The sequence below is a fragment of the Crocuta crocuta genome, unplaced genomic scaffold, assembly GCF_008692635.1.
Source record: "Crocuta crocuta isolate KB4526 unplaced genomic scaffold, BGI_CrCroc_1.0 scaffold1079, whole genome shotgun sequence".
Lineage (NCBI taxonomy): Eukaryota > Metazoa > Chordata > Mammalia > Carnivora > Hyaenidae > Crocuta > Crocuta crocuta.
In genome coordinates, this window is record NW_027529995.1 from 869,184 (window position 1) to 883,530 (window position 14,347).

General features: G+C 46.0%; 1 protein-coding gene across 1 annotated transcript; it reads left to right on the forward strand.

Annotated features, from left to right (window-relative positions):
- Nucleotides 1-266: 266 nt before the first annotated feature.
- Nucleotides 267-13,534, forward strand: ALAS1 (5'-aminolevulinate synthase 1). Its single transcript, XM_077763411.1, has 11 exons — nt 267-410; nt 1,384-1,603; nt 4,373-4,600; nt 5,385-5,534; nt 5,957-6,179; nt 7,326-7,510; nt 8,043-8,222; nt 8,560-8,724; nt 11,048-11,316; nt 11,996-12,158; nt 13,226-13,534. Exons 2-11 carry the CDS (start codon nt 1,405-1,407, stop codon nt 13,384-13,386), a joined length of 1,923 nt encoding a protein of 640 aa, XP_077619537.1. The 5' UTR covers nt 267-410; nt 1,384-1,404; the 3' UTR covers nt 13,387-13,534.
- Nucleotides 13,535-14,347: the final 813 nt, after the last annotated feature.

Sequence of the window (14,347 nt, forward strand, 5' to 3'; positions counted from 1 at the left end):
ATAACGTCCCAGTTGTCCTCAGGGACATTTCCCCACCGACTCTGCCCTTTTACAGAGTTCTGAAGCATAGGGCAATTGGTAGAGAGCAAGAAGACGGTATAGGATCCACCATCGTGCCCCTCCTCCTCTTGGCTGGCGACCCAGGAAAGCCCAGATCCCAGCCGACTTGCCGAGTCCGCGTAGGTGCCCCGCCCTTCCTACCCTAAGAGCTCGACGCGGTACGCCTGCGCGGAAGACGTCCACGCCCAAGGCGCATGCGCGGCGCTCACTCCGGGTGTATATTAGGGCAACGGCGCTCGCGGCCTGAGGGTTCCGGGGGACAAGGGCAACGGATTGGTTTGGTTTGTTCTGGGTACCTGCCGACTTCGCCGCCGCCGCCGCCGCCGCCGCCTCTACAGTCTCCCGCGCAGGTGAGAGCTCGCGCTCTGGGTGCGGCGCCAGCCAAGGAAGCCCCCGCGTGTCCTGCCAGCCCGTGCCCCACTCGCCGGGGCGGTGGGACCCCATCCCCCACGGCACCCGTCACCCGCCTCCTCGGGGTCAACGTTCATCTCCCACATCCTTAGCCCATTGGACTGCCTCAGTTTCCCCTATTCAGCTCCCTCCTTACATTTCCTGTTTAACCGGCCGCTTCTTTAGAATTCCTTTCTCCTAGCCTTTCCGTTATTCTCGAGCCCTGGACCCAAGGATAACCTTTGACCTCTCCCTGCCCAGGACTACTATAACTCCAGACCCAACGCCCTCGATTTTATAGTTCCTGCCTCTCCCCAGTTAGCCCCAGCCGCTCTTCCCCTTGTACTACTGCCCTTCTTTATGTCCCCTCCTTTCTCAGTTCAGTCCTGTTAGAGCTGTGGGGGATGACCTCAGGAAAATCCTTGCCTCAGGAACCCAGAGCCCAGCTGGGTGCCCTCCTCAGGCCTGGGGATGTGAGCACCAGGAGAAGTTCAGGATCCCTGCGAATCCTCTGCCTGATGGATGACAGTGTCTTCCCTAGCCTCACTTCTCCACCTGGGTGTGTGCCAATGTGTTTTATCTGCACTGTGCATCTCCCTCAAGGAGCCTCTGACCTCCCAAACCTGTTCCTGACTTGTCCCTTGTTGTCTCAGGCCCTTGGTGGTTAATCATCAGCATTTACTTCATTTGGTAAAGTTGCTTTGCAGGTGCTTTTGTGTAGAGCTGGGGAAGGAAAGTAGAAGTTGGTGATCTGGGTAGAGTATGATCACCACTAATTAGTTGAGTTCCACATGAGTGCTGTCCTTAGACATTATTGAGTGAGACTTGTTATTTACCCTTTCTATAAACGGTGGGCAACACCTGAACCCAGTGACCTTGCAATAGTAGTTGCCTGATTATTAAGTGTTGATGCCACTCATTGTCTTTCTATAGGATCAGTGCACCCTCTCGGACATGGAGACTGTTGTTCGTCGCTGCCCATTCTTGTCCCGAGTGCCTCAGGCCTTTCTGCAGAAGGCAGGCAAATCTCTGTTGTTCTATGCCCAAAACTGTCCTAAGATGATGGAATTTGGGGCCAAGCCAGCCGCTCGAGCCCTGTCCACTTCAGCAGTACACTGCCAGCAGGTCAAAGAAACCCCTCCGGCTAATGAGAGTAAGTATCATTGGCAATAAAGTTGGAGGTGGCAGTGTTAGCATTCATCACAAGACTAGAAGCACTTCTAGTCCACAGCGGTGATGAGGGGCACAGTAACCAAGGGGGTTCCTCTGTGCCAGGCTTGGTTCTTTGCATGGACTGTCTCATAGCTGTCATCCTAACCCTGCAAGTACACACTTTTAGTTTTCCAATCTGGAAAGGTGAGATGGTGGCCAGTGAATACGTTATAGGTTTTTGGGTTGTATTCAACGTCTGTTGGAATTTTGGTGTTCATCAGTACCTCAGTCACATAAATATAAAGTTGGAATGTTCTCTTTCAACCTTTCCTTCCTTAAATATTTGGCCCTTTGGCTTTTTTGTTTTTAATAGACTTTATTTTTTAGAGCAGTTTTAGGTTTGCAGCAAAATTGAGTGGAAGCTTTTGGCCTTTGAAGTTGTGACTTTTTTCTTTTTTTAAAAAAAAATTTTTTAAATTGGGGTGAAATGCAACTACCATAAAACTTATTTACCAATTGTACAGTTCAGTGGTGTTAAGTACATTCATATTTTAAAAAATTTTTTTTAAGTTTATTTATTTCTTTTGAGAGAGACAGAGACAGCATGAGCAGGGGAAGGACAGAGAGAGAATCCCAAGCAGGCTCTGCACTGTCACTGCAGAGCCTGACTCGGGGTTCGAATTCCTGAAACTGTGAGATCATGTCCCGAGCCGAAACCGAGAGCTGGACACTTAACCAACTGAGCCACCGAGGCACCCCAAATACATTCATATTATTGTGCAACTGTCACCACCACCCAATTTCCAGAACTTTTCAGCATCCCATACTGAAACTCTGTGCTCATTCAAGACTAATTCCCCTCTCTAAACCCCTGGCAAACACCATTCTACTTTCTGTTTCTGAATTTGACTGCTCTAGGAACCTCACATAAATGGAATCATATAGGATTCGTTAAAATAGTGATTTTGTAAATACATGTATCTTTATGTATGAATCTTTAAATTTTTTTAATGTTTATTTATTTTTGAGAGAGAGACACACACAAAGCAGGCTCCAGGCTCTAAACTGTCAGGACAGAGCCCAACACAGGGCTTGAATTCACAAACTATGAGATCATGACCTGAGCTGAAGTCAGATACTTAACTGATTGAGCCACCCAGATGCCCCTAAATTTTGTTTTTAATAGAGAGTTCAGAGTTGGATTTAGTTTCACTCTGGCTCTACCAGGAGAGGTTGTGGCTTTTCAGGTTTCACATAATCCTAGAGAATAATTTACCTTGTAAGTTCTGTTAGGTGTGTTCTCTGGATGGGTTTTTTATAAGAAAGGAGTGGCATTTTTTCTGTAAGCAGAAAGGATATAATCCTGTGTAGGATTTCTTTTCCTCTTTACTCTTTTAGGAGTTACTTATGTTTTTTTGCTGAACAGTTAAAATCCTCTTTTACTGTTCTGTCCCTAGTATAGAGGAAGTTGAGTAAACCATGGCTTATTCCCTTGACAGACATTGCAGCCATTGCAAATGATATTCACAAGCTATTTACTAGCTCTGGCAGATCTTTATAATGAAAAGGGCAAAATAAGCAAGCACATGCAGAATAAGTAAAACTTTTTTTTAACTTGCACTAATGTAAAAAAACATAATTTACCAAGATGCCTACATTGGTTATGTTTTGGGTGATAGAATGCTTTTTTCCTCTAGATTTCCCACAGTGTTTATTACTTTATAATGAGCAACATGAACTTCAATTTATTTTGTAGAGAATTTTAATGAAAACTGCACTGAGACATCTTACCAAGTTACAGAAGTTAGCCTCTGACTCACAGTATTCCAGGATGATGCAGAATAAAACTACTAAAAGAAAGGTGAATGAATTTGCTTCAGGGAAAAGGAGAGTCATTGTGACTAGAAGCACGATTAGCCGCCAGCTGTGTTAAGTCAGTGAACTAGTTTGATGTATTTAGATGAGCAATTAGATGTGGTGTATGTGATATCTGTGTGTTTTTTTTCTTGGCATACTAATAATCTGAACTCTATTAGACAAAAATATAAAGGCTTCACTTTTAGCCTAATTTTGTTAAGATGAAAATCAGTAGTTTATATGTTAAGCAACAGCAAGCCTTTTTGTCAAGAATTTGTTTTGAAAATATAAGCACAGAGGGGTACCTGGTGGGTCAGTCAGTTGAGTGTCCGACTTTGGCTCAGGTCATGATCTTGGGTTTGTGAGTTTAGGCCCTGTGTCAGGCTCTGTGCTGACAGCATGGAACTGGAGCCTAATTCAGATTTTGTCTCCTCTCTCTGCCCCTCCCCTGCTTGTTCTCTCTCTCTCAAAAATAAATGAACATTAAAAAATTTTTAAAAATATATACAGAGAAAAAATTGTATAAACATTTTTCCTTACCTGTAAGAGTGTGTCCTCTCCTGAAATATGTTGTGTGTCTTTAGGGTAGATTTACTGAAATCCAACTCAAGAACTCTACTGTCTGAAACTAGAAAATACTACTTTTGGTGGATTTATAAAGGAGAAGAAGTACTGTGGGTTTGAAAGGTTGCTAGATCATGCCAATTAACTCCTCACAGAACATTGATTCCAGTGAGGCAGATGAGAAAACGGTTCAATTAGCAGAATGTAATAATAGTAAACTTGTGCCTAAAGTGTAGGGTACAGTAAATATAAAGCTTGTCTTTGAGGCAATAAGAGAAAGAAACAAGGGGTTTTCTTGCATATTGTGCAGACAGATCTGATGCTTCAGTTTTTCCGTTTCACCCCCCAGAGGACAAAACTGCCAAAGCCGAGGGTCAGCAGGTTCCTGATGGATCCCAGCAGACTCCAGATGGCACCCAGCTTCCGTCTGGACATCCCTCCCTTGCCACAAGCCAGGGCACTGCAAGCAAATGCCCTTTCCTGGCAGCCCAGATGAGCCAGAAGGGCAGCAGCGTCTTCCGCAAAGCCAGTCTAGAGCTTCAGGAGGATGTGCAGGAAATGCATGCCGTGAGGAAAGGTAAACAGATGACTGGAACCATTAGGAAGAGTGCAGAGGTCCTTTTGGTTCTTTTGATCCTCCAGATTTATGTATGAGCTATTATTAGGGTAGTGTTTGTATAGAAACTTCCTCTTTTAGGGCCAAGGAAGAAGGTCATCAAGATAGGAGTCCAAGAACCATATGACAAAATGTGGGACTTTCTTTCTGGTGTGTGTGTAGGATGTGACCACCTTTTATAGTAATTGCTTCATTTCTGAAAATACCCTGATGGCGTAAGCTGTTACCAAACTGCCCTTTCTTTCCTTCTATCTGGTGGGATAAAAGGTAAAAAACAGTGTTACTGCAATAATTGACGGTCTTAGGACTCCCAAGCTGTGTGTCTTACTGATGGTGATTAAGAGGCAACCCTAATTCCAGTTGTGGCTATATCCACAGAGCACCCAATGTCCCCAGAAAACCTCACCAGCAGAAATGATGCATATGGCTGGAATTGTTTTCCATGAAGAAAATTGAGATTACAGTTCGGTGGAGTGGGAAGGTGGGGAATGCATGCCAACCGGCTAGAAAGCTTTGGACTTTAATTTTTATTAAAGCTGTCTGGCAGCTCTGAAAACAAAACAACACCAGGCATTGGCCATTAAAATAAAAGGGAGAGAGAAAACACTCAGTTACTACTAACTTTGATTATGATCAGCTTTTTGTGGCAAACTAGGCAGTAATTCATTTTTGACAGTATTTCTAGAAAGTATTATGAACTCACAATAGAATGTTGGTCCCCTTTACTTGTTACTTTTGTTAACAGAGGTTGCCCAAACCTCAGTGAACCCCAGTGTGATTAGTGTGAAGACTGATGGTGGGGAGCCGAGTGGGTTGCTGAAGAACTTCCAGGATATCCTGCGAAAGCAGAGACCAGAAAGAGTGTCGCATCTTCTTCAAGATAACTTGCCAAAATGTAAGTCTCATTGTTACTTGCCTGATGCAGGAGAGGGTTTTTAACTTAAACATACATTAGATTAAATACAAGATTGCATGGTGAGTTGTGGATTTAAAAGACTTGTGTTTTGCTTGATTCAAGTAGGTGTTCTTGGCCATAATAAATACAAATCTTATTGGTAACCTGCCTTCTCTCCCTTAATACCTACCTTTCTATGCCCTAGCACTGTACTAAACAGTTGACCTACACAGTCTCATTTGAGACCTTCACGATCCCAAGATGAGGATGTCATGTAACTTGCCCACATGAGTACTTCATTAATTTGTCCAGAATCTCCCTGTTATTCGACGACCAAGCTGGGGTTGGAACCCAGGGCTTTTGCCGAAGCCCAGATGTGCTTCCTAACCATCAGACGGTCTCATCTTTTGTTTGGTTTTTAGCTGTTTCCACTTTTCAATATGATCGTTTCTTTGAGAAGAAAATTGATGAGAAAAAAAATGACCATACCTATCGAGTTTTTAAAACTGTGAACCGGAGGGCGCACACCTTTCCCATGGCGGATGACTATTCGGACTCTCTTATCACCAAAAAGCAGGTGTCGGTCTGGTGTAGCAATGACTACCTAGGAATGAGTCGCCACCCACGAGTGTGTGGAGCAGTCATGTAAGTAGCCCTCAGCTTTCGGATACCACTGACATTATTTGGCAAGACATTGATGATTTAGAGGGATTGGATCTTTTATGGGGGGAATATTCAACAGCTAAAAGTGTACCATAGAAAATACTATTCTTAGCCTTTGATAATATCTACAGATTACTTTTTTTAATTAAAAAAATTTTTTAATGTTTACTTATTTATTTTTGAGAGACAGAGTTTGAGTGAAGGGAGAGGGCAGAGAGACAGAATCCCAAGCAGGCTCCCCACTATCAGTGCAGAGCCCAATGTGGGGCTTGAACCCACGAACCATGAGATCATGACCTGAGCTGGAATAAGAGTCAGATGCTTAATTTATTGACCCACCCAGGTGCCCTTCTACAGATTACTTTTAAAAGAACTCAAATACACAAGTAGTTGGTGGAGCCCCTTTGTGTGTGAGGGTTCAAGTTTATTGGCTCATTAACTACTACTCTCTGTTCACCTCCTACCACTCCTTAAGGTGCCTTTAACACTAGGCAGCCTTGCACAGAGGCATCCCTGTTGAAGCCTCGGATGGAGAACTATAAATCTAGCAGCACTGGAGGAAAAGCTATTTCAAAAAGACATTTAAAAAGATGGTAGATCCTGCCATTCATGTTCTTTAGGAGGTTCGCCTGGCTAGGGGCACTTGAGAGAGTTGGCTTGCCAAAGTCTCCAAGGAGGCTTGCTAAAGAGAGTCCAGTCTGAGATGTGGTGATAGGTAACTCCTAACATTATATGACTGGTTTTTGGAGGGTTTGGGTTCAGGTAACCTCCATCCAAGATGTCCCTGTAGAGACTGATGTTGTGTTTGGAGAGAAGGGTATTTGTCAGAGTAAAGAAACTTTAGTAAATTAACTCAGCTAATACTAAGTATTTAGTGACTGATAAACGAACACTTGTTTTTGATCCCTAGAGGTATCATTAGGGTATCATCACCCTAGTGTTGACATCAAATGCCACCTAGTCTAAAGATGAAGTCAGTTGAAACTTCTGGCCCCCAGTTTCACCATGAGAGAATCGCTAGATCAATGTAAGGTTGAGTGTTTTAGCTCCTGGGGAGAGGACTGATTCACATAGTGTTCAGAACCATGAGATTTATTTTCTGCCCCCTCCCCCTTTTCTTAATAAAAGGGACACTTTGAAACAGCATGGTGCTGGAGCAGGTGGTACTAGAAATATTTCAGGAACTAGTAAATTCCATGTGGACCTGGAGCAGGAGCTGGCTGATTTACACGGGAAAGATGCAGCACTCTTGTTTTCCTCCTGCTTTGTGGCCAACGACTCGACCCTGTTCACTCTGGCTAGGATGATGCCGGGTAAGGAAGCCTGTGAGGGGTGCCTTAGAGGTTTTCGAGTTGCCTAGTAATAGCAGGGATATTGACAACAAAGAGAGCTTAGCAAAAACAGTTAAGAGCAATAATAGTATCTGGGAGCATTTTTCCGTGAATTGAGTATGAAGTCCAGCAGCAAATGATACTAATGAAGAAGAAGATTTGAAGGGCTTGTTCTTAAGCTGATTGCTCCAAGTGTGCTTTGTACGCTTGGAAAATCCTTTGGAGAATTCTCTTAATCTTTTGTAATTATCTTTTGATAAAATTTGGAATGAGGTGGCCAGATTTAAGAGCAGATTTGTTGTCTGCCCAGTGGTTATTCTATTGTACACTGATGTGCCTTCTCAAAAGAGAAGCACTAGTTCATGGTTTTCCCAGGGAGAAACTGGCAAGCAGTGTCTTTCTTACTGGGAAGAGTAGCACTTTCAGGGCAGTCTGTTGTCCCTGACTGTCTAGGAAATAATTTGTCTTTGGCGCAGATGGCTTGATAAATAGCGGGTTTTTTGTATCCTGTTAGGCTGTGAGATTTACTCCGACTCTGGGAACCATGCCTCCATGATCCAAGGGATTCGGAACAGCCGAGTGCCAAAGTACATCTTCCGACACAATGACGTGAGCCACCTCAGAGAACTGCTGCAAAGATCTGACCCCTCGGTCCCCAAGATAGTCGCATTTGAAACTGTCCACTCAATGGATGGTAAGTCTAAACAGAGGCCAATCTGAAACCTTAAATGAAAAACACAGACTGGGCCTGGACTCTTTAAATAGTGTGATGTTTATTTTTTTTTTGCCCTTTCTTTTCACTCTGCTAGGATTTTGTATTTGGTGGACATTGTATAGGTTTGGGTGAATATAGGTTTTTCAATTCTCGCTTTTACCAGGTTCTAAGAACCTTAGATAAACTAGAAACTGGGGGAAATTCATTGTCTTTCCCAATATTAAAAAATGATACCTTTAAAACATAAGCTATTTTGTTTGGGCTGACTCTTACCAAACAGAAATTTGTTAAGTGGCAGTCTGTGTTCTTTCCTCAGGGGCAGTGTGCCCACTGGAAGAGCTGTGTGATGTGGCACATGAGTTTGGGGCAATCACCTTTGTGGATGAGGTCCACGCAGTGGGACTGTATGGGGCTCGAGGTGGAGGGATTGGTGATCGGGATGGAGTTATGCCCAAAATGGACATCATTTCTGGAACACTTGGTATGTATACTCTGCACATTCTGTAATCTGCACCAAAATTGTATTTTCTTGGGCCGCCTGAGTGACTCAGTCTGTTAAGCGTCTGACTCTTTACTTCAGCTCAGGTCATGATCTTATGGTTTGTGAGTTTGAGCCCTGCATCAGGCTCCACACTTAACAGTACACAGCCTGCCTGCTAAGGATTCTCTCTCCTCTTTATGCTCCTCTTTCTCTCTCAAAAGAAATAAACTTAAAAAAAAATTTTTTTAAATAAAATTATATCTTCCTATCTAGGCCCAAGGAGTAACTGGGATCAGGTGAGAAGATGGTGTGATAGCATTTAAAGCCTGGGCCACTTTCTGGATGAGTTTGTGTATTCTCAGTGGTACCACAGCTTAGCAGAATCCCTTGAATCATAGAGGCATGATTCCCAGAATTAAATCTCACAGCCTAACATGACAAATACCATTTGTTGCCATCCGAGCTCATTCCAAACATAGTTGTGGTTCTAGCTACATGCCATGCATGGCAACAGCCTTTCCTCTCTGCTTCAAAATGTCCCATCGTATTAAAGAACCCTAGTGGTGTTCTAGAGCATTTGTTGGGACCCACAGGTTCAGGTGTTGTGAAGCACGGAGACCATTGCAGTTCACTCTGGCTACTTTGTACCTGCTCCTCCTAGGTGAGCAGCGTTATCTCATAGGGCTAGCTGCTGTGGCGGTGCTGCCTGCTGCTGGGTGTAAATCCCGTCTGCATAGCTCCCTGGCTGTGTGACCTGGGGCTGGTAGTTAATCTCTCCGCACCTCAGTTTCCTCACCAATATAGGTTTCCCCACTACCTGAAAGTAGAGTGTCTCTTTGAAGCCTTTTGTAAGACAAAATGGCATAAACAAAAGACACAGGTGCTCACAGACCCAGGTCAAAGCTGTGGTGGCCTGATGCTGGGGTGCCAAGTATGCTTCCCGGGGAAGGGGCTGGGCGGGGCTGCTTTCGTTGCTTGGGGTGCGCACTGCCAAACATTGAAGGCTATTTCACTTTCCACTTTTTTTTCATAAAAGTGAAAGCCCTCTTCAGATTTCTTCCGGTGAGTGAAAACCAAGTACTAGTGTAGGTCTTTCATAAAAGCAGAGTGGCATAACACCTTTTGAAAAGTAGGGACACCTGTATAACGAAGGAACAGGTCCTACTCCCAGTTTTTGTGGAGAAGATAAATAAATCATGTGCAAGCAATTACCATAGACCTTCTCTTTGCTTATGAGGAGTCTGAGGAGATGAAAATGTGAACTATAAAAATCTGAAGATTTCAAAAGTTAGTAAGGCAATTGGAGACCTGTGTAGCACTCTACTAAAATGCCAGTTTACAGCCTGCATAGAGGAAGGGTGGGCCTAAAAGAATGTCCCACTCTCAAGGGGCTGAAAACCTTGGGCAAAGCAGGAGAGGTCAGGGGGTCGCAGGGCAGAGCCCCTGCCCGGAGAAGGGCACTTGTTCATCTGTCGTAATTCCAACAACCATTTTCTTTAAAAAGCTCTTGTAATGCAGGCTCTGTGAAGGGATAGTCGTTGTGAGCCGGAACAGGCTCGAGAGGGAAATTTTCCACTGTAAGAGCTTATAGCAGCCCAGCTCCACGTGGGGTTCAAGCAGGAATTTTAATTCCAGAACACAATGTTAACATCTAGAAGGACTCTTCTGGAACCCTTAATCCTGAAACTTGAGCTGCAGATTATACAAAGGGATTTAAGGAGAATCAAAAATGAGGTGGGTCCTAAATCAACCGTAACAGGTTCTGAGTTTTCATACTTCTCTGGGCAATGCTGCTTGTCAAGAGTTCAGTGTTTTCTTAGGTAAGAGATCATTCTGGTCACACCAAAACAGTTCATGTCTTAGCTGGGTTACATTCTGGTCTTCAGGGAAATGCTCACAGTGATAGGACGTTGCCAGCAGCACGATTGTGATCCTGTCCCCGAGAACATGCACCACACACAGTGCACAGCGTGGGAGGTGGCACCTTGCCCACTGGCAGAGCAGCCAGTCTGGGTGGGAAAGGCAGGTGGGAAGAGATGCGGCAGCGTGGTCTTCAGGCGCACGGGACGGGTCCCTCAGTGCTAGGTCTGCTCCGGGGACCTGTGCTTTGATCCTAGTCAGATACTAGCGTCGCCATGTGAATTCAGGGAGGACCCCTTCATAATCTCAACTTTCTCCCTTTGAGAAATGGGGGGGGGGGCATCCCTTTACGTTAGTCTTAGGGCACATTTAGAGGATAAAGAAAAATGCTCTGAGGCTCTGCAGCATCTTGCTGGTACATTTAGAGGCAGTTGCTGTAGTAAACGAGGCTGTCTCCTCCTAGGCAAAGCCTTTGGCTGTGTTGGAGGGTACATCGCCAGCACAAGTTCTCTGATCGACACCGTACGGTCCTATGCGGCTGGCTTCATCTTCACCACCTCCCTGCCGCCCATGCTGCTGGCTGGAGCCCTGGAGTCTGTGCGGATCCTGAAGAGTGCCGAAGGGCGGGCGCTTCGTCGCCAGCACCAACGCAACGTCAAGCTCATGAGGCAGATGCTTATGGACGCGGGCCTGCCGGTTGTCCACTGCCCCAGTCACATCATCCCTGTCCGGGTAATGACCTGTCCGTGACTGGACTTGCTGGGGGCTGTGCCTCTGCACATGATGTGTGAGATGTTCAGTTTCACACCTTCTTGAAGTTGAGCTGGGCAGGGGGGCTGCTGGGGCAGGGGACTGTAGTTAGTGGCCCTCTGCTTGCTTCTGCCTTTGGTTGACTTTACAGTGAGCATGAGGCCTTTGAACCTAGCAGGCTAGGGTAGAGGTTCCGTCTCCAGAACACTGGCCTTAGAAGGGTAAACACAGAGCTTCTGTCTGAAAAGTTCCAGGATCCCAAACTTGGCTAGCCTTGAAGTATAAGTTTCTATTCAGTTAATTTTGAAATAGGTCTTGCCCTTTCCACTATAAATGGTAGCTCTGTTGGTGTCACAGTTGAATTAGTAGAATTAATACAGCTAGTACAATCAAAGCTGCTTTATTCCCATGGTACACACATCCCTGGATCTGAGAATTTGCTGGCATCGACTGAAGATGAAGCCTGGGAGGGCAAGCAGTGTGAAATTTGCTTCGTAAGTGGTTTCAGTCCCCCCGGTCCATACTAAGCACAGCTGGGCCCTTTAAGTTGCAGGCATGCATGGCTGCTCGGGCCTGAGCCTCCTGAGTGCTATGTGCATCAGAGTCGCTGCTAAGAGGAGGTCCGTGTTGTTGTGGCCTTACCTTCTGCTGTCAAACTTAGGTTGCAGATGCCGCGAAAAACACCGAAGTGTGTGATGAACTAATGAGCAGACATAACATTTACGTCCAAGCAATCAATTACCCCACGGTGCCCCGGGGCGAGGAGCTCCTGCGGATCGCCCCCACTCCTCACCACACACCGCAGATGATGAACTACTTCCTTGGTGAGTACCTGGGGAGCGCCGGGGCCCCACTGGAGAGTTGCATAAAGCAGTCCTTGCGGTGTGTATAATTGAAGCCCTTCAAAGGCATTCAGAACTGTTTCTCCAGGTAATTAAGAATGCTCTCAGATGTTATAAAACCATAAAAGACTTTTGTTTGATTCACTTTAGGGGATGTAGACATGCTTTTGGAAGTTCTGAGGGAGACTGCTCATCCACTCAGTGTTGCCAGTGCCCCCTTGTCAGGATGACTCAAAGACACACGGTGATGGGGAGTAGAGAGCGGCCTCTGAAGGCTCTGCCTGTCCTGGCCCTCTGGAGTTCCGCCTGGGGCTTCTCTTCCCCTGAGGGCCCGTCCCTGAAGCCACCCTCCCCCCANAACTGTTCAGTGTTTTATCCTGCTTGTGGTTCTGTACAGCCCAACCCAACTCCCCCCGCCCAGCCTGAAGGCAGATCCAGAGGCTGTTTTCAGCCCCAGGCTGCCTCTGCCTCCTGAGCCTCCGCAGGTTGTCCTGCTGCCTTAAAACCACATTATTGAGATACAACTCACATACCACAATTTCACCCTTTTAAAGTACACAGTTCTGGGGGTCTTAGGTCCATCATGATGGTGTGCAACTGTCACCACTCTCTGATTCCAGGACATTTTCATTACCCCAGAGAGAAAGCCCATACCCGTGAGCAGCCATGCTGTCCTCCTTCCCCAGCCGAGCTGCTGACCCCCTTCCCGCCTCTGTGGATTTGCCCATGCTTTACATTTCACGTAACTGGCATTGAACCCTACTTGGGTTCTTTATGCCTGGGTCCTTTAGGGCACAGTGTTTTCAGGGTTCACTGGTGTTGTAGCCCAAATTCTCACTTCCTTTTTATACCGAATAATCTTCTTTTGTATGGATGTACCACATTGTGTTTATCCATCAGTTGATGGACATTTAGGTTGTTTCTGCTTTTTGATTGTTATAAAAATAATGCTACTGCCAACATTTGTGTTTGACTTTTTGCGTGGGCCGATGTTTGCATTTCTGTTGCATACATATTCCTTTCAATTTTTAAAAACTTTTTCCTCACAGAGAATCTGCTGGCCACGTGGAAGCGAGTGGGTCTGGAACTCAAGCCACATTCCTCAGCCGAGTGCAACTTCTGCAGGAGGCCACTGCATTTTGAAGTGATGAGTGAAAGAGAGAAATCCTACTTCTCTGGCATGAGCAAGTTGGTATCTGCCCAGGCCTGAGTGTGTCGTGACCTCAGTTACTCACTGAACCCCAGGCCATGTCGTAGCCACATAGTCTTCAGAGTTGTCTTTATATGTGAATTAAATTATATTAAATTTTAATCTATAGTAAAAGCACAGTCCTGAAAATAAATTCTTGTTTAAGTGACAGGTCCTATTGGCCACTGAATCAGAAAAATCATTTTTCTTCATCCCCTTCAACGTGGTCTGTATTGCTGAGATGTGTGAAATGATGGGTGTGTCCTGGTCCTCTGGTAGTGGCAGCAGACCCTCCTGCCCAGCGTGAACCCAGCTTGTCTTCACTGCCTGCCGCCGCCACAGCCCTGCAGCTGAGGAGCTCTGAGCAGGCTGGACCCCGTGGCGGCCGTCTCACTCCAGTTCCTCCCCTCTCACTGTGGTCCTGCCACAGCGGTGTCCTTCGCTGCTTTCCCTTCTCAGCTACTGCCCTCGCCTCATGCTTCCCTGTGAAAGTAGGGCAGTCAGAAGGGAACCGCTTGTCTGTCCCCGCTGAGTCCTCCAGCCCGTCTGCCCCCTGTACCTGTGATCGTGTCCCTTCCAGAGACCGTGCACATGACTGTCCTCCTCCCTCTGACTCCTTCTCCCTTTTTTCTGACTCCTGTGGTTTCTAGCACCTTCCTACAACCACCTCTAACCTCCTCGGTCATGAGGTCATGAATTTGTCCCTGTTGGCCTACAGCAGGCTTTGTCGCCCATCTACAAATAAGCCAGCTCTCCCTCAGTCTACACCTGCTTCGGGCTGTTGCCAGTCCTCTCTGTTCTCCCTCTCTCCTGCTTAGCTGCCCTGCTTGGTCCTCCCTCCTGTGCCTGTGGAGGCTACTCTTTTGGCCACATCTTGCCTTTATCTTGCCAAATCCAGTGTTTTCCCTTTCATTGGCTCTTCCTGTGGTCTTTGAGGTGGCTGTCCTTGGCTTTTTCACAGCTTCCTGCTCTGACCTGTGCC